This window comes from Haliaeetus leucocephalus, unplaced genomic scaffold (assembly GCF_000737465.1).
Source record: "Haliaeetus leucocephalus isolate CR32 unplaced genomic scaffold, Haliaeetus_leucocephalus-4.0 Scaffold840, whole genome shotgun sequence".
In the NCBI taxonomy this organism is placed as follows: Eukaryota; Metazoa; Chordata; class Aves; order Accipitriformes; family Accipitridae; genus Haliaeetus; species Haliaeetus leucocephalus.
In genome coordinates this window covers 2,996,312-3,017,006 of record NW_010973276.1, presented here as the reverse complement: position 1 = coordinate 3,017,006, position 20,695 = coordinate 2,996,312, and the positions used below count along the sequence as shown (strand labels likewise).

Here is a 20,695-nt window from a genome sequence, read left to right as displayed (position 1 = left end):
GCTAAGCATAAAACAAAGAATATAGCAAATAACTAACAAGGGATGAAAACAAGCAGTAATGTCAAAGAAACAGGAGAAAAAAAAAATTACTAAAGTCAAGCTACACACTAAATAGTTGCACATAATATGGGATCATAGTACTGAACAAAATTTCGGGTGTGTAAGACTTTAAAATGAGATAGTTCACAACATATTTTAAAATAATTAATGCATTTAAAAAACAGAGAAGAACACTTGGCTCCAACTGATTGTGCTGAGGCAGAGATCTATGAATGTAAAATGTTAACATTAAAGAACTGTATTTCATGGATTCTTGTGTAATCTAGAGAAGACAGCCAGTTAGTCGTGTATGCTTCTTTTCCCTTACCAATATTAATCTACCCTGGAAAAGTTCAAAAAAGAAACACTGCAAAAATCTTACTATGAAATGGTGAAGCCAGGCAAAAAACAGTGATTCACCGGAAAAAAAAAGATTTAAACTTTAAATTACTTGCAGAGTAACAGATATACATACTTTGGCCTGTTCTGCTTGATTTTTCAGCTCCTCAGCCTGTTTTTCTAACTCATCATTTTTCTTTCGTGCAATTTTCAGCGCCTCTTCTGCATCCAGCAAGTTCTGCTTAAACCCTTTGATATCTGTATCATGTTTAGTGATCATCTCAGAAGTTTCTTTTTCATACTTTGCCTGAAGATCCTTATACTGATTCTGGCTAGTCTCGATTTGCTTTTTCTGATAGAAGATAAAACAATTGGAACACAGTTAAAGAAGCAGTGATACAGTATTTTGCACATAGTTAGCTAGTGCTTTTTAAAGTTGTTCTTACCATGTCTGTTAGTTGATCCTGCATATTTTTCAGTTCTCCTTGATGAATCTTGAGAGTTTCTTGCTGACTCTGCTCAGCTTTCTGTGTTGTCTGCTCCACATTTTTCTGAAGCTGAACAGCCTTTTCATTTGCTTTTGTAAGCTCAAGTTGTATTTGGTCCAACTGCCTAAAAGACCAAATAAAAGAACATTACTTTTTGCTGACAGCATGACAAGCACAGAGATGAAAGACTCTAAATTATGCTGAAGTTCTATATTCTGTCCAAGTATTTAGAAAGAGATTTAATTATTTAACATATAGAGAATATTCTGCTAAATTAAATATACACAAGTGAGACCGAGCACTTGCTCGTGTGCAGACCAACACAGCTGACAGTTACTTTGCCCCCAGGGGTTTTGTAAAGGTAAAGAACAACTATTCTACATATAATTTTTATTTGAAACAAAACACATTTTCTTTTGCTAGACAAAAATGTGACGCAAGTCTTTTATATATCCAAATAAACCAACCTTATCAGGTAATCAATTAGGAAGCACAATCACAAAACAGTCTAGATTATTAAAAAGGTTGTTTACTCTGGGCAATGAGAAGCATGTTACATAAGAATTTTAGAATTATAAATGTTAGATGCTCTCCAAATCACTCTAAGGAGACTGTTTTGATTAACTTAGTTTCATAGAATAAGTTCACTTGTCATATCAGTGCGACACTCCGGAGCATCTTGTTCAGATATTTACAAAAAGATAAAATGAGAAGCTGGGAGTGCATGAGTAAAGAAATGTGAAAATGTTCTGACAACAATGGAATACCTTTCTTTTAACCGAAGCTCATCATTCATTTTCGTAAGCTGGGCAGAGCTGTCTCCTGAAGACTTCATGATCTCTGCAATATCATTTTCAAGTTTGGCTTTACCTTCAATCAGTTGCTGTTCTCTCTCTTCTCGCTCCTTCAATTTCTTCTCCATCACTGAGCAAGACAAAGGCTATTAGTCTAGTAAATTTAAGAGAAAGGGTATGCATAGACTAGCTAGAAAATAGTAAAGAATATCAACAGAGCAATATGAATGCTGAAGACCTTGCAAATTACCCCTTTAAAATTAAAAATTATGACTGTTTGAACTTTGAACTGTTAACTGTAGCAAAAGGTTAAGAACTCTTCAGAAATAGTAAAAAAGCAACTAGTCAAGAAATCTTTCTTTCAGAAGTGATTGACTTAACTTCAGGCCATGAGAAGTGGATACAAGTTCTAACCGTATCAGAGGATAATCAAGCAATATAATAAGAGAGGTATGCACATCTTACAGGCGAGACAACTCACCAGCTATTTAGTAGAGCAGTAGAAGACATAATGCAAGCAACATGAAGCTGCAGCGAAAAAATTACTCAGTCCAGGGCAGGCACTGCCACCAAGGGCAAGAGGAGCCTGTGGGATGACTTCTACAGTCCCAACAGCACCTTGAAAGGCTTGCTTACGGGGTACGTAATCATTCTTAATTTCTTTCTACGTTGATTTTAAATTGAGATGTACAACTAGAAAGATACACCAAGACTCCCTCCTATGAGATAGGAAGAAGGAGACAACCAGACTAATGTACAGTCTTTTTTATGTCCTTAAAAAGAAAACACTACTTATGGACTTAATTCACTACTGTGAATTAACTACCTTACATTTGTAATGCTTCAGTCTGGTCCCCAAGCCTTTTCCTGGTATCTGACCATCACCCCAGCATGACTTTATTGCAACGTCAAACAAGAATTTAACTATTGATTTGGAATACAATCAGCCAGGAAGTTGTCTGCTTTACTGCACTGTTTCCTTAACATTATCACCATCTTGCTACGTCAATATGCACAGTGCCACAAAAGCTGTTTTCTGCCTAGAAAAAAGTCTTTCTTTTGAAGGCATATGCATTTGTGAAAGCATTATACACTATGATGTGGCAAGCTGAGCAGGAGGCATACGAAAGCACGAAGCTGATGCACATTTCAAAACATTCCATTTTATTACTTCCTTACCAGTCAAACTAGACTTCAGCTGTTCCAGTTCTGAAGACATGAGTGCAAACTGCTCTTCTTTTTGGTTTAGTTTTTTTATTGTTTCTATGCAAGTAAAATTTTGAAAACAAAGTTAGTAACTACTTAGATGCAGACAATTCCACCTCCTTGCAAGGTATATTACTCTTAAGAAGAGAGGCTGCAAGTAATCCTGTCCTTTACATAGCTGCTGAAACTGCTGTACCACCAGGTGTAAATTTGAAAGTGCATTAAAAAAACCCCTTTATTTTGCAGCATTTATTTTCTGCAGCCTTTCAGTTCTTTTAAGTGCAGCAGCAGACATACCTTGCATAGTTTGTTGAACGTTTTCTGCTTCATCAGCTGCACTAGTAAACTTGTCTTTCTGAAAAATGGATAAAAACCTAAGGTAAGATTTGGTAATAGCAGTATAATTCAGCCACTGAATTTATATTAGGTATTTTTCAAGTACAAAATAGAACGGTCTTCACTCCAATCATAAATAGATCTGAAGTTTTTGAATTACAGTTTAGCATAGATATATTTGGCAACATAAAGCAAGATTTTTCCCTTGCCTTGGTTGCAAGCAAGTCCCTAAATTTTCAAAATAACTTCACCATCAGCTAGCATAGCAACAGAACTGCAGCCACAGAGTCCAGTGTAGGAGATGTGATTTCTGGGCTTCTCAACACAAGAAGCTATCCATGCTGCTCATAGGCTGCACAGTGGACATCTGCAATCTTGTGATCAATCTCATACCAGTGTCTTCCAGCTTTACCAGCAGGAATAGATGCTAGACTATGAAGAAAAGGGAGGATACTGAGGAAGATAAGAAGGAAGACTCTTCCAAGTTCAAATACTTGCTACAGCCATAGGAAGATTTTATCACAGGGACAGTAAAACCTGAAAGCATGTCTTTTTGTTACTGACTCTGGTGTAGCTTCTCAGGAGAATCCCACCCAACTACACAATACTTGCAAACCTAATTACATTTGCAAAATGAGAAATCAGGTGAAAAATGTATTAAAAAACCATTTGTAAGACATGCGTATAGTGAGCATTAATTTGTACAACATTTATAAACAAGGGCCATGTGCTCCTTCATGAGTAGTCTAAATTTAAGCTTCATGCTGCTTTTGATCTGGTTTAATATTTTATCTGACATCCATAAACAAGTGAGTTCTATTTAGACAAAACACCTGATAACACAGAACTCAGGTGAAATGCTCTTTTCATTCTGAGATGGATCCTATTAGTCACAAACCTTTGCTTTCTTTTTCATGAGTAAAATAGCTTTGAAGACCTTTGCTCAGAGTTGATCCTCAGATTTCAATTGCACTCTCACCATGAAAACCAAAATGCAAAGGATAAAGACAAAATTCTGGGGTATTACTCACCAAAACTTGAAGTTCATTTTCCAAAGAATCTTTAACTTGATTTACTGCACTCAAGTTTTTCTCAAGGTCAAGAAGCTTTTGCTCTTTGCCCTGCAGTTCTTTGGCCAGATTACTAGCCTAACAAAGATGATGAAATGGAGTAAAATAAAATTACAAACATGACTGTAAAAACAGGAAAATTAAAAATAGAATCTGAAAGAAATAACTATAATATTAAAATCACTGTAAGATGAAAAATAAAAAACACTGAAGAAAAACAATGTGATGTATTAACTGAGCAAAGCTGATTTCCACCGATGACTACATCACAGTACTAATTGCATCTTGGAATATATTTGAAATCATTAAAATTTGGTTCTCTTGGAATTAACAATGAAAACATTATTTAATAGCAGACACTTCTGAGTACATTCAAAATTGCCAAAGTTACAGCATCAGTTGAACTAACGTTCTTGGTTCTTTATTGTTTTAATCTTTTTTATCTGATAAATTTAGCGTTTATGTTTCAACTGGCTATTCAGACCAATACACATACAGTGATGTAATTTTTCAAAAGGCTCTACCACACCAAGGGGTAGTACAGAAATCCAGTGTGACCTCAAAAATAGAGTCAAAGGTCTGTAGAAATCCAGTATCTTGGAACCATCTGTGAAGAGTTTAGGAAAGCTATTTCTGTTTACTTTCCCACTACTCTTTAACAATTAGAGCTCAAGCTTGTCAGGTCATGCATAGATTGGGGGTGTGGAGGAACTCCCAAAGTGAGATTATACCTTAGCGCTTTTATTCCTAGCTGCAGTGGTGGAACAACTTTCAAGTACTGAATGCCATGCTATCAACTTTAAAGAGATATTTCATCTAAATCCAAGAAAAATCTTGGTAAGATGTATCACATTGCAGTCTGTGCTTCAAAAATGCTGTGAAACAGTGCCTAACAACATCACTGCACATCCTTGACTTAAAGAAAAGTTCCACCAGGATCTTTTTTGCTTTCTTTTAATAGCCTCTTCCATCATCTTGTTTGATGAGATGCAAGGTAGTGAAGGTACAGAGGAAACACTTCCCCACTGAGCCCCAAGTCACTTTTTATCTGAATACCTCTACCACCAAAGGTTAAAAACTTGTTATTAAGGTATGTGGATTCTTCTCCAAAACAAGTCAAACTAACTTTTCCACAACACGAAGCTTTCAGCAGAAGCATGCCAAAGCTTGCAGCAAGAAAATGCAGAAAGAATTTCTTTTTCTTTTGCTTAGTGGTGCTGACTGACCACTAGAAACCTGTTTAGAGACATGACCCAGTTAACACTTTTCTCTAAACCTCCTCAGATGGTACTATGATATGCATTCAATAAAACTTGTTTTTTCTGTGATGTTTGCTATAGCAGATTAGAACAGTACAAATGTAAAATAAAAACAAAGTAAAAATAAAAGGATGGATGTTGATACAAACCTTGCTACTTCCATCAACCTTTTCAGTCTCTAAATTCTGAATTTGTTTCTCAGCTGCCTCAAGCTGCTTGCTAAGTTTCTGGATTTCCAATTTACCTTCAGAATTGGCTTTCTGAAGTGCAGCAAGGTCCAAAAGCTTTTCTTCAGCAGCTTTGATCTGTGGTGTAAGACTATCAATAACTTTGGTTTGTTCATTGTACTTGGCTTGCAGTACCTCTAGCTCCTTTACCTTTATTTCAGCTTCCTGTAATTTGTTTAAAGTGTCTTCCATTTCTACTAGATGCTGATCTTCCACACTTTCCAGTTTGGTCTTCAGGCTTTCCAGGTTTTGCTCTTTCTCCTCTGTGACTGCCAACAGTTTTGCTTTCAGTGATTCAATCTCTTTTAAATGATGAGATTTTTCATTTTCTTGTTTCAGTTTTAAATTTGACATTTCATTTTCATAGTCTAACTTAATCTTCTCAATCTGAGTCTTTAACTCCGCAAATTCTGCTGTCTGAGCCCCTACACCTTTGCTGAAAGAAACTTTTAGTTCTTCCATTGCTTGCTGATGGGAGGCAATTGCAGATTCCAGCTTTGACTTCCATAGCTCTATTACATCTGAATTCTCCTTGTTGGCGTGATCAAGCTTAGTTTTCAAGGATTCATTTTCTTTTGCCATTCTCTCATTTGATGCTGAAAGTGATTTGATCTCTTTCTGCAATGCTTCTTCACTAATTGCAAACTTCTCTTTCAGTGAATTCATCTCATTCTGATGTTCTTTGCTAACTGCTGCCATTCTTTCTTGCAAAGAACTTATTTCTTGTAACAATGAAAGAGAAGTGTCCACATCATCCATGTGTTTACTAGACTCTAATCTCCCTCGAAGCTCAGCTACTTCCTTCACCCGCAATGCTAGATCTCTTTCTAGTTCCATGATGCGAGATTTTTCTGATACCGTGGCCACCTATTATTAACAGCATTTTAAGAAAAGAAGAAAGAATTATAAAAGATAAGTTTAATACAAAGACACTTAGGCCTCACTGAAAAGAAACCACCAAGTGTTGCAAACTAACATCATTAGTGTATTCTTACCAGCAACTTGGATTAGAATACCTTTGAGTTTTTGTCAACTCCTATTTCTGTGGAAATTCTAAAGAAACCTTAAGTAAAAGGAAATGCTGCTTTTACATGGAAGGCTGTGAAACAAGACCAACCATTGTTTCACTTATGTATAAATTACTGCTTTAAAAAAGGAAAAATGTCCACATCTTCATATTACATGCATATTGTATTCTCTCTAAAGGTGGAATTTAGTTAAATTCATTTTTCTGAAGTTATCTAGAAATAACAACTTGCTAAACAACTTGCAAACTATGCTTATGTATATTATCAATGTTTAACAAAATGTTCCTCAGAATCATTTAAAAGCAGACTGAAAAAGAAAGGAGAACCCTGAGGTCTTTATTTGTTGAAATAACTGCTTCCAAATTCATCTCATGCCAGCTATGGGACTGTCAGAGAAAAGTAAAAACACACTTTTAGCCTACAAATCCTTTGAAACTCCTCCTATATCCACTCCAATTTCCTTCTGAAAAAGTGTCCTCACATTATCTGAGCTTTCACTGACTGTTGAAGCAGCTTGTAGAATGGAAAAGCATGCAAAGCTACCACAATTATTTCTAATTAGGAAGCTACTGTTTCAACCTCCTTATTATACCAACACCCTGAAAAAACTATTACTTACCTGCAACTCCTTTTTAAAAGTACTTATTATAGAGCACATTCTTGGTTTTATAACATTTATCCCTACCTCAACTTCAAGGAAAGCTGCATGTATGAGCGTGAGTGTGTGTGTATATATATATATATATACACACTCCTTAAGACCTGACATCTGCTGAACTTCTGACTTGGGACAAAGCATGTCCAGTAATATTTTGACAGGCAACAGTATTACTAATGCTACTGGGATATCCATGAAACAATTATGTCACGGGTGGAAAAAAAGAATTAAAAAGCCACTGCAAACCATGATTTAGCAAAGCAAGTAGTACCACAACTATTTAAGACCTCAGAAATCAAGCCCCAAATACTAAGTTTATGTTAAAAGCATTGGCACAGTCGATCTTACTTTTTTTGGATTTAATGAACTTTGCTACTTCTAAAAATGAACCACTGAACACTACTTTATGTCAATTCACATTCCCATTTGCTACTTTTGACTTGGAATCAAGTACTAATTTTGCAGTTTTAAGACATCTTACCTGAATTCTTCTGAAGAAATGAGTACACATATACAGGCATACACACACGCAACACATGTGAGCAACAGCTCAAAATGAATGCTAATTTTTAAAGTGTTCCAGCTATATCTATAGCAGGTACTGATCACGGCAGGAGCAAGGATCTGTTTCAGCATGTGTTATACCCAGCAGACTGTGTCATCAGAATCTTCCACAATACAAATCAGTCTTGTTATTTAAATAGTGAAAACCATTACCCTAGTGTCTTCTAACTCCCTCTGGAGTTTGTCAGCTTTGGTCTTTTCAAAGAGCAGGCTCTGTTCAAGCTCCTTAATGCGGGCATGCTCCAGTTTGGTCTGCGTCTGTTAGTAAAAAGGGAAAGGAAGAGAACACAACGGTGCCACCATCACATGCCAGCACAAAAGGAGGAAGCCACATGCAGGCCGTGCTGCCAGAATCTTCTACCAATGATGAGCAGAGAAGATGCAGTGGATAAAATGAACAGGGAAATGCTACGGATGAGAAAGATGGACTGAAAGTGTAAATGAACTGACGTGTAAATAAAATAAAAAAATGTAAAAAAATAAATCACAAACGAAGAAATATGAACAAAAAAGTTTCATGCAGCCGAGTAGAAGTTATTTATCAGTACATGAAGTTTTCAGCACAAATTAGAATAGTTATGTAAAAAATATATATATGTGTATATATATCTATGCCTGTTCTAACAGGATGGTAAGGCCCTTTCCTTGTCATCCCTCTAACTTTTTTCTTTAATGTATTTGGCTTATTTTACAAATGGTTTAGTTATTAACCAGCGGACAAAAATTCACCACTGAAGCTCATGTGACAAATCAAAACTTTTAACTTTTTTTTTTTTTTTTTTTAATAGTAGCTGTATCTCAGATGTCAGCCATAAAAATCCTTTTGGACAAGACCTGGGAACATTAAGGTTCATTTGTCACTATGGTATGAATTATTTGAATAGAAAGAGAATGGTTGTCTATAACTGCAGAACCCTCTTAGTTCTTCCCCCTCCTCCTCTTTCAGGAAGGAAGCAAACAACAAGTAAGATTCTCTAAAACCAGGTAAAAAAGTGATTCAGTCTGGTTGCTCTATAGTTACTGAAGTCTAAATACACTGAACAAGATGTGGATGTCAGGGAAAAAAAAGTAAGATCTTTGTAAGTATAACAGGCTCCTAAAGAGAAGCAGGAAGCAGATGAAGCTAAGTGAGCAGGTACGTCCTACCTTTTGCTTATAAAGAGGTAGAATTTTTAGCAAGAACACAGAATATTGGATATCCTGGCTTGATACCCAGATACTCCCAGAGGCTCACAAGAGAGCTTGAAGTTTGAGAGATGCAGGTAAAGTCCAGCAGCTAGTTCAAATCTGACCTTCACCTCTGAAGTAGGGAAAAGGTGGGCAGGAGAATAAAAGAAAAATACAAGAGGTAAGAACCAGGTGCCATGCTTGTTTCTGAAGTGCTGAGATTCGAGTATTTTGTCAATCTTGACAGGTCACTGTTAGTTTAGGTTTACTAAACAACTCAAAAGGATTATGAAAGTCTATTGTTGCTTCACAGTGTCTTTTCCAAAATGAGCAGCTTTTCAGGGCTGGCCCATATTGAAAGTAAGGTGGATGTCCAGAAGAAGACTGAATGAAGTTGAAGATTTGTTTATCAACTGAAAAGGTTCCATCCATCAGTCCTGATCAAAGTTCTCCACACAGCTTTACTGCAGCCGTTAATTTACTGCAGAACAAAGTAACACAGTAACCCAAAACCCTATGAACTACTATTAACAGAAGAGAGTCCTGCAACCTGAACAGCTACCCATTGAACACTGGATTGAAAGAAGCCGAAAAGGCAGGAAGATGCGTGAATAATTCCAAAGCCACACTGCTGCCAAAGCCACAGGGCAGCAGTGTGTGCACAGCTGGCAGGACACTGCTGCTTCTCTGATCTTTGTAATATGATATTTAAAAATCCCTACAGAACCACGTTATTTATAGAGTGACAAGCTGATTAGTACTGCCTCCAAACCAGCCACAGCAGTTAAAGATCTTATGTCGTCTCTGCAGAGCAAGTGGGATGGGGATGAGCCTCTCGTTCTGCTTCAGGCCTGTTCTCCTCCAAACACAGTACTCCTTCTGACAGCATCAAGTTATCTTCTTTCCCAAAAGCATGCAGACATCTGGTGGTTTAATTTTTTAAACATTTTTCCAGCTGAAAACAGTTGGCTGTTTTACTATGTAGTTACTAGGTCCAAAATACTAAAATCCACAAATACTAAAAGTCACTTCTGAGATTCGTCTATTTTTTGAAATTCCATAGCAGATTTGTTTCTCTATCAGTGGAAGATCTTCAGTGTATATGGGGGAAAAAAACCCCACGAGAACACATATTATTGTTTTTGCCTCCCACAGCCTTTGAAAATGGAACTAAGCATTCTAACAGAAATAGCAATATTTTATAAGTGGCTATAATTCAGTTCCCTCTCTGAGACAGGTATCAGTTCCAATCCACAACAAAATTTTAAGTCTGAAAAGTAATCTATTTTTTAAAATTGAATATTCATACCTTCCTTGCTCTAATTTACCAAAGGGATCTATTAAAACCCAAGAAACCCCAAACCTGATAGTTGCAGGATTCTCCCAACATGACTTTGCAAAATATGCTATCTTAAGTTTTTCTATGCTTCATAAAACCCAGAACATTTTGATCATTAATTTTATAGACATTGCTTTATTACTGCAAAGGTCAGATATACCATCACTGATTACTGGGGATTTTTTTAATCCCATCTCTTATATATTACAAAAGGAAATAAGTTAAAATCCTACCAAAATGGGAATAAAATTAAAAAAAAAAAACAAAAAAAAAAAAAACAAACAAAACGGCAGAGGTCTTTGCTGGACACCTTTTTCCCCATTTAGGGCACGAGGGATTATCCTTTAAACAAGTCTGATTTCCGAAGGACAGGTTCCAGTTTCCCTGAGGTAAAAATCACTGCAAAGTTTTGAATCACTCAAATTTCTCTCCTGATCCTCTAGAGAGAAATGTCTAAATAATTATGTTTCTCTTTGAGGAAACCCAGAGCACAGTAAACTGAGAAAAACAGAGTACTACAAAATGAAGAATTTGATTGTAAACCTTAACTTGGATGGAAAAGAAAAACAGAAAAGAAGAAAAAACAACAACCAAACCCAACAACAAAGGAAGCATCTTCACCTTCTCCAAAGCTTTGCAGTTAGATTAAGAGTGATAGGGAAATGGGACAAACCTTACACTGCCTTGAACCTTAAAGTGTTCCACTCAAACTTCAGAGACCAGTCATCAGCTATTTTCAGCACTTGTATATTCTAGATACTCTTTCACTTCAAAAAAAACCTTAGTGTTAAGTTTTCCATCTATAGGTCAAACTGTGAAATTGTGCTGAAGCCATAAATGCTGATAATCAGTTCTAGGATAGGGGCAAGACGACCTTCAGTCCCTTCGTGCAGGGATAACAATCACAGAACACGACTGAGATTACGAAGCATTAGCCTAGAAACTAAGTGATCACCCACTTCTCTCCTTTAGAGAGTGAAGATATCAATTTTTTAATGGAAAAATTAGAATAGGGAAATCAGGAGTAAAGATAGGATTAAACAAGGAGTGCACAAAACAAGAAAAAGGAAGGGCACATGCAGATTTACTTCTAACACACCGTGAGCCTGATTGGAAGAATAGAGGAGACCCAGATCGCTGAAGTAGCTTCGCAAAAGGAACACCTAAGAATGCACAGCAGGAAACCAGTTTTAGTCTTGAGAACTTCCTATCTTGGCTGGGGATGCAGGAGAGGAGGCAGCCTGGGATAAATTTTCCTGAGTCCAATCAAAGAGAGGTCTTTTAAATTCCACTATTCTGAGCTATGGAAGCAAGAGGGCTGCTTAAACGTCTTGTAAGGCAATTTCTGTTATCCAGTAGCATATATTTTTCCTACATAATTCAAAGAGAAGCTACATGAAGATACAGTAAAAACAGACAGCTTTGTACACTAATTCTTCAGATATTTTAAACCATCTCTCCCCTTAGAATTTCATGCCAAAAAAAGGAAAAAAATAAGGGGAGGTGGGGAACATACCGATTTTTTTTTTCCTCGGAAAAATTAATCGGCTAATTGCATACTGCATCTATTGAAGAGCAGTAGGAGCTCATAGGAAAGCATGCAGAATTTTGTGAAGAAAGCAACTAAAATCCTACATTTAAATAAAAGACATTTCAAGATACTGGACAGTCATTTTCTACAAGCTCCTATACTCTTCAATTAGTTGCAAAGTTTTTGACCCTAAAGAATTCTAATGACACATTCGCCCTCTCTTCAGTTAATGGGGATTACAACGTTTAGTCATTACACACATTCTTTTTGATAAATGTTGTAATTGCTCTGAAAGCAACATGCACACAAATACTAGAGTCAATGTTTCAATAACAGATTATGCAGTTAGTGAATAAGTATAAGCATTTTCTGCACACAATCTGTTAACATGGGACATCTCTGCACATTTAAGTGCCCTCTTACATTTTCTGGGTCTTCCGAAATCTGCCTCTTTCGCTATCAGTAAAATTAAAAACAAACAAACAAACAAAAATATTTCACCTGCAGACTTAGCACTATCATTCCAACACAAACAACAGGATACATTTCATTATCTTGAATTCAGTTTAAACTCTTGAAGTTATGCAGCTTGACAAACCAGAGTCTTTAAGATGGTTTGCCATGACTATCGACTGATTCAACAAAAAATAAAAAATTAAAATTTTCCATGAACTAAGCAATAAAAGGAGCATTCTATGAAGAGTCTAGGTAGGTATCTTAAAATGAATGGAAGACTAAAATAAAAGAAATGTTATATGAAATGAATAATTTTCGTAAGGCTAGCACTTTGATCATAAATGGTTCACAGGAACACAAGTTAATTAAGTTTGTACTTTATGTTGTGCAAGAAGTTCTACGATTTTTCGGATTGGACAACAACAGAGTAGAACAACTTAAAAAGGATCTTGCTCTTTAATTTGAAATTTGGGATAAAAATTGGCAGGGTTCAAATATCAGAGAGTAATCCTTCATTAAATGTTTCCTATTCTGATTGTGTAATAACATACTGTGTTTTAGCCCAGCATTATAGTTATCCAAACAGTAGAAAGATAAAAATTGCACACATTAATTGCTGTTTAGATTTTGTGTACAATGACTCTCGGGACAAAACATTCTTTGGTAATCAATCTTCCCCAAGGAAAGCATAGGGATTATTCAAAAAATTGATTGAAGACAAACAGAACTAGTCTTCAATATTAATTTTCAAAGGCATAAATATTAACTTGCAATGTCATAACTTCGAAATGATTTTTTGTTGGTGGTTACTTTTAAGCAATTTCAGAAACATTAGTAAGATATAATGTAAAGTATCAAAAAGTAGGGTTTTCTATGAATTAATTTAATTACTTTAAACAACTACAGCCATTTCACAGTACAACCCTTGCTAAAGTGTGTAACTGAATTAAGGGTGCAATCCTGTAGTTTCAGGACTGTTAGCTTACTCCAGGACTGCAGAACTGGGAATCACTTTCATGTGCTTTACATATGCTTGGACCAGTGTTGCATCTATTAACCATTCTTGCCTTTCTGTTTTAGAGAACAGTAGTACACTTAATCTGAACTGACAGCATTTCTGTGTCCTATTATATATCCTGTTTACAAAGCTGGAGATGTTTTACCTCTAGGTCTCCTTTGGTAATGGATTCTTCTTCCACACGGAACTGAAGGTCTTCAACTTTCCTGTGGGGACAATTAATTAAAATTCAGATAACTTTGAAAGAAAATGCTTTCAAGCTAACATTTCGGTGGAAATCAGAACTACAGCGACATCATTCTCATCATACCAGAAAATTGCAAGAAACATTTAGGAGAATTCTCTCACAGGAAGCATCAGAGAACAGGAAAGCTGCTGTCTTTAAGACACACCCACTGACAAAGTAAGGCATCAGTCTTCCTGCAGCTCTACAAAGGAAGTATTTTGTTGCATTTTCTGATGAGTTAAAAAGAAAACCTTTAAGTCATCATTGATTCTCTCATTCTTTCACCCTTCTGCACGTCCTCAAAAGAGGAGACCTAAATGAACAGTTTGATCTCACATTCTGCATGTTCTACCATTCACCTAAGAAACAGTCCAAAAGTTAGGACACATCCAAGAAACTCATGGGCTTTCTAGAAGCGTGCTCATCAACTTGCATCAAAACTCTAGCATAGACAAACGTGTTAGGTGTCAACGTGAACCGCAAGATGCAGAATGGGAGCGCAAGCAAGAACATTAACTTGCCTTGCCCATACAGGAGTCTTTGAATGAGAAGACCGAAGTGAGAAGCTACTGTCTGACTTAAAATTTGCAAGCAGTTATTTCTTCCCTCCCCTGAGTCTGGTATACCCCAGTGAACAGGGGGACAGATCTCTTCCTTTTCCCCTTGATCCTTTCAACACTAAGATGTTGTGAAGGAAGAGACAAGCATGTCATCTTTCCTTGAATTACACACGTTGCTGGTGCCTGCAGCTTGGCTGACAAACATAGAAATCATTGCATCAAAGGGAGTTACAAGTGATGGATGTCTAAATAAAAGGACAGCAAGAACTTACTACTGGAAGTGGGTCTCACCAACGTGCTTTGGGAAACAGAGGATTAAAGATTATTTGACTTCAAGTCACTGCTGAGACTGACTTGAATACATATTCCAGAGAACTTTCAAAGTAAATAAGTCTACAGTGGTTAGGAGGAAGGAGAAATATTGCACCGCTGAAGCCGTGAAATGTTTTCCCGGCTGCAGGATGTCACTTCGGTGAATGGGTAGCAGGCGCAGAGCAGCACTGCCACGCTGCCTAGCAACATGCTGAAGGTGAGCTCAAGGCCACGGAGGATTGCGGTAAAACAGCCCCCCACTGACCTGGCATTCAGCAAAAGTAGGTCCACAGCCAGGCTACCGGAGGTGCTGCAAAGCTGCTTGCCTTTTCTTTTTTTTCTTTTTTTTTTTCATTTTTTTTTCTTTTTTCTTTCCCCCCCCCCTTTTTTTTTTAATTTAAAAACCCACTGCATTTTTTCATAGAAAATAAACAAATAATTCCAGACCTAACTCTACTGCTTGTTCTGAAAATTCAGTTAGAGTGGGTCCCATAAGAAGGCGGCATGAAAGTTGTAAAGGAATTACCCCCCCACCACTGCATTTTCTCATGTCTGATTTCTAGTTTTACGTTGACACCTGACTGATTTCAGGGACACACACAAGCCTACACAGCAGACTCACAATGTGTTTCTAAATAGACTCTCACTTTTCAAAAGCATTCCAAATCCACCAAAACAGTCTATCAGATTATTTCCTCACCCAATCTTGTCCCAACAATTTACCAGATTATTGCCTTTCCTAACCTCACCTTACCTATTTGGTAATCTCAGTTCCTTTCTTCAAGTGGTTACAAAAGGCAATTAAAATAATGGCTTTGATGATCTTCCTGTAAGAGACAAACCCTACCTAGAAGCATATGAATAGTAGTAATAAATTATTCATAAGAGAACTAAACTGTAAATTCTTAATCCAGCACTGTCAGGAAATGAGATTATAAAAATTTTCATTCTGAAGTGGAAGAAGAGTATTTCAAGATCAGGCATGATCCATTCATTTCATATAAGTAGGAATAAAATCCTTCATAACAGAAAGCAATTATAAAAGGAGTGAGTTGCATGAAATTAAACTATAAGCAATAGTTACAGCTTCTAAAAAAAGTCCACTTTCTTTGCCTTTCCCTCCCCAAATTTAAGAGTTTCATTTTTAGCATTAATTTTAAGAAACTGCAATATGATTTTATATAATAATTATCCCTATCTGCATTATTTGTAATTTGTTTCATATTTCAAAGTCACCACAGCATTTGCTTTTAATGGAAAGTTTATTAACAGTTATACTAATAAAGACAGTGTTCAATTACCTTTTCTCTTCCTCAAGCTGATTGAGAAGCTCCACTTTCTCCCTATCAGCAGCCTCCACCATAGCTCGTAGCTGGTCCATTTTTGCTTCCATCTCCAGTACATGCTAATTAGCAAGAAGAATAAGAAAAAAATCTTGGAAATTTTTTCCAAGTTATGTATCTATACCTTAGTAATCACAATTTGGTAAAGTGATAGGCCAAGGCACAGGAATGTTATAATATTCAAATATGCATATAATAAAAGAAAACCATCACTTATTGAGATGTGTGGAGAAGTTCAACCAAAATTAGTTAAATTAAATAGATTTGCTATCTCATCAAGCCAAAGCTCCCACAAGGAAGATCTCATAGGTATGGACTACTTTAGTTTTAGAACACCATCTCTTACTCCCAGGCCTTTTGAATAAGAGAACACAATTTTGGAAATTAAGTCAATTGTCTTAAAGCCTCTATTTTAAGAACAGCAACACCACTCTTACCCGATCATGTCCATCGCGAACAAGTGCTAATTCCTGCTCTATTTCCCCTACGTGACTGGTTGCTTTTGCAACTTCTGCCCTCTCCAGGTCCCTTTCTGCCAGGAGCTGTTCAATGTGTTGCTGCTTCTCTTTCAGTGCCTCCTGTAGGGCTGTGGTACCAGAAATTTTTCTTGCATACCGGGAGGATGTTTCTGTCAACTTCACAAAGTAAGTTAAAAAATCATTCTGTATCAAGTGAAAACAAGGGATATCTCCAGACTCTACAAACATTGGGTTAGTCAAGCAAATGCTTTCTGTGACCTACTGTACCCTCTCCTTTTACATTTAAATTACTTTATTTTCTAGAATTTAACAATGGCTATATACGTGTAATAAGACTGCTTTGTAGCAATCAGCAGGTAGTGTGTAGGAGACAGAAAGGTTGAAGTGAAAACAAAAGGCTAGCCTCAGCTGAAGGTGTGCTTAGTAGACTCACACAAAGGCTAGCTCATGTTTCTAAGCATCTTTTTGCATCAAAAAAAGAAAGACAGACTTTTAGCAAGTTAAAAACATTGTGCCTCTAGTTACAAAGTCATCATCTTGGGTCACCAGCAACAGCATAACATTTCCAAATGCTCTATCAAATGCTTTTGGAACTCCAACTAGCATTTTGCACCTCTACTATGGCAATAAGACATCGAGGATGAAAAGCATTTACCTTGACCTAAAAAGCCAGCCTTCCAGGTAAAAACTTGTGAACAAGAACAATTAATATCTGATTAAAACATAAATCACTTGGAATTAAATTACTTCTGGAAAAAAATCTGAAAGACTAAACTTAAAGAATAGAAGTAAAAATGAATCAGTCTGGAAAACTATAGCTAAAATGAACCCTTAGGGTTTTCCTTGACCTTGCATGATCTCTGCTCCACTGAATGGAACCAGTGTCAGTGAAAATTCAGCATGGCCCTGTCTTCTACTTTCTCAAGAGTTTTTGAGCTAGAAGGGAAAGTAAATAAACTGAAATTATGTAATAAAAGTGGACAAGAGTTGTGAAAACAGCAAAAACTAAACGAAAAAAATCTGATACAGCTTATAAAAACCGACTTTATGCGTAACAGCTCAGAAATGTCTAAGTATTAATGAGAATGACATCTTAACTAAAGCCTTACTTAAACCAAAAAACAATAAACAAAGGCTTGCTCTTCTGTACATTAACCTTTAGCTCTGTCTAATAGTATTGCACAAGAATAGTAGCGTGTTTCTTCCATGATCCTTTCAGAGATCAAAATGTTGAACAATAGTTGCCATATACAGCCTGGAATTCTGGCATTGGACAACATCCCCAACAGAAAGCATAACATGGACATATTCTCCTGTCATCACAAATATACACTTCCCCTACTGTTACCATGATTGCTACACAATCTTACTAACTTGTCTACCCACAGCCTTGAATGATGTGTCTACAATCCCTTGCAAATGCTGTATCAAGTGACTCAAAAGGTATGAGACAGAATAAACCATCATTCACTTTGATGCTTAGATTAGTTGTTTCAGATCCTCTCAGTTTCAAGAAGATATCTCATTCCAGAACGTATTGCTTTTTAACAATTCTAGCTCTTCGAATCAAACTTGACTTCACTCCTGATTCCAAAAGAAATCCAAAAGAATCCAGAGAAACATCAACTTTGTTTAGACTGGGCAATAAATACAAATTGCAACAGGCAGTCCTCTTAAATCATTAGATCACCTACTTTGACAGTTGCTTTTCTTACACAGGAAGAAGAAAACAGCAACAGGCTTGAATAATTCAGACTACTAACGTAGGAGCCCAGCAATTTCCAGTTTAGTTATAATTTTCCTAGAAACTGGAGCAATAAAAGTCTGCTGTGTCAAAACTGATTTCAGGAAATACTGTGTCTTCAGCAGCTTAACTTTTAAAGAAGTGTCACAATTGTTTTAACAGTTCTTTTAACTTGGATGGCAACCAAATGCTCACATTGCCCAAGAAAGAGAGTTGGAAGAAAGCTCGAATTTTAATTCTAGAAAAAATGGATTACAGAAGCTTTGTATTTTATGGCCCAAAACATGCAAAAGCCCTGGGTCACAACACAGAGGGCAAAATAAGAAAATATATTGTAGAAATTTACAAAGTGTAACTGTATTCTCTTGTTGCTTAGAATATCATAGCATATGGAATAAAATGTAGAGGTCCATATTAATGCTTCCACCACCAGCTCATGAGTTCTGCCCTGAACCTGAAGTAGCACCGCATGTCAGTGCACCGATTTCAAACTAGGGGGCACTCTGCAGCTAGAAGTGCAACTTCCAGAATGGATTAAGTAATAAAGTCCCACTGTTTGTGCCAAATAAAAATCCCTTACGCTTTTTGTGATAAGGTATTAACCCTGCTGCCCTGACCAACTGTTGACCTCTGTTCACTTGTAATCTGCTTCAGTTTTGAAGGACTATGGTAAGTCATCTGCACCTGCTGGTCAGTGGGACAGTATGCCAGCTAACCAGTTCCAGATCAGTGGGAGTGATCTCTTTCTAATTAGATGTATTTATGTACTTTGGTTTAAAAAAAGGAAAAATCTAGGGTGACTGTGGAGAAAAACCAATTATTTCTATGCTTTTAATTGCCTTAAAAGAGAGACTTTTTAAAATTCAGCTTTCCCTGAAGATTTCCATTTTACTGCTGCAACCCAAGATTAGGACACTTATGTAACAGAGCAACTTTACAAGAATCCATAGTAAGTGTATTAGGTGGAATTAGTACTGTGTTAGAATTCACCTGAGCCACTGTACTTTGCAACATTTAGCCTTTATGAATTCATAGGATTAAAACCAAAACTAAAATAAAAGAAAGAGGCTTCTTGTCAGCAAAGACTTGACAATTGCTACTTCTGTATTTCTCAGCTGACTCATCTCTTTAACAGTAAAAGAAAGCCTTCTACATTTTAGACAATTTGAAGCTTCCTGCTTAATAAAACAAGTTTGATCTATGGAAGCTTTAGTGCATACCAAATCCTCAAACACAAACCCCATATGACAGAGGTAGTGCTAGGAAAACGAGCAACTAAATGGAGATTCCAGTCAGAGAACACTGATGCCTTTTCAGTTTGTTGGCATCACAAGCCCCTTTCTTATTGCAATAACTCAGTTAGCCTGAATTAACTGTGTAAACTTAAACATTCAAATATTCTGCTACTCTTCAGGGCTAGTCAAGATTTCCTTCCTTCATGCATGCTTTGAATGAAAAAGAGAGCACAATTAAATGTATATTGTGCTCTGCCCAAGATCTGTTCTATTCTCAATTTATGCAAGTAGACCACAGGGAAGTACCACGTGGATTCCTGCTTGGGAATGTAAAGCATGCAATAGAAAAAGAAGCTTACTAGTCCTGTACGGCTTGGCTTGCTGCTTACTGAAGATGCCACAGAACTGAGAGAGCTCAGGGAAGATGCACTTGGACTACGTTTCAGGGCTGTGGGAGTTGCAATCACTTTTCGCACAGTTGTCTTTGCTTTTGCTGGTGTGGTTGATGGGAATCCAATCTTCGTAACTTTGTGGACTGGAGCAAACAAACCATATTTTGGCTGACACTGAAAATACCTTTAAAAAAGCAAAGCAGACAGATGAGAGTACTAAATTAACTTCTGTCTTTTCAGATACACAGTAAGGCTTCACAAAAAATGCTAGATCAATAGTCTAAAAGTATTAAAGGACAGGGTAACAGCTGATGACAAGCTAATCTATATTAGACTGCAATTTTTTTTTTAACACTAGATTTGGAAAGGGGACTTTGAGAGGCTGAAACAGCCTGATTATATCAGACTTCAGAAATTCAGAATAAACTCTTGAGCTAGAGCTCTGTTTCCTAAAAATTCCATTCAGATTCAAAGTTTAACATGCATAGCTTTCCTCTTAGATACATTCCTCTGAGCTGCCAACAACAAATGTGATAGCAGCGAGTTAAAAATAAAAATAAGATTTTAATTAAATCAAGTAGTTTTATATTTTATTACATACCTACCTATAAATGTATGCATATTTGATTATACAGAACACATATCTTTGGTTATACATAAACAAAATCCACTTGAAATTTTAAGTTGTGATCACCTATGTTAAGGTGGCACCATCCTTGTAAAACCTCTTTTTGATGAGTTAAAGGACTGTTCCTTATACCGAATGAGAAGGAAAGTTAAATTGTCATGTGGATTAATGCTTTCTAAGTGTGACTTATTGGAGGAAGCAGCTAATACCATTCCCAACCTTTACAATGAGGCAACTATTGGTATAGGAGCTTTCAG

General features: G+C 36.6%; 1 protein-coding gene across 3 annotated transcripts in view; it reads right to left on the bottom strand.

Moving 5' to 3' along the window:
• Positions 1–20,695, bottom strand: part of CLIP1 (CAP-GLY domain containing linker protein 1) — a 60,485-nt gene that overhangs the window by 24,540 nt on the left and 15,250 nt on the right. Inside the window, exons 4-16 of one of the 3 annotated variants that reach the window (XM_010582163.1) lie at positions 19,778–19,994; positions 16,398–16,595; positions 15,919–16,022; positions 13,665–13,725; positions 12,469–12,501; positions 8,162–8,266; positions 5,681–6,625; positions 4,234–4,350; positions 3,164–3,221; positions 2,840–2,923; positions 1,634–1,790; positions 825–990; positions 515–730 (exon numbers count right to left, since the gene is read on the bottom strand). In XM_010582163.1, the coding sequence (XP_010580465.1) occupies positions 515–730; positions 825–990; positions 1,634–1,790; positions 2,840–2,923; positions 3,164–3,221; positions 4,234–4,350; positions 5,681–6,625; positions 8,162–8,266; positions 12,469–12,501; positions 13,665–13,725; positions 15,919–16,022; positions 16,398–16,595; positions 19,778–19,994 (2,461 nt within the window). The remainder of the gene's footprint in view (positions 1–514; positions 731–824; positions 991–1,633; positions 1,791–2,839; positions 2,924–3,163; positions 3,222–4,233; positions 4,351–5,680; positions 6,626–8,161; positions 8,267–12,468; positions 12,502–13,664; positions 13,726–15,918; positions 16,023–16,397; positions 16,596–19,777; positions 19,995–20,695) is intronic. The other 2 variants (XM_010582164.1, XM_010582165.1) reach the window with 2 other exon arrangements.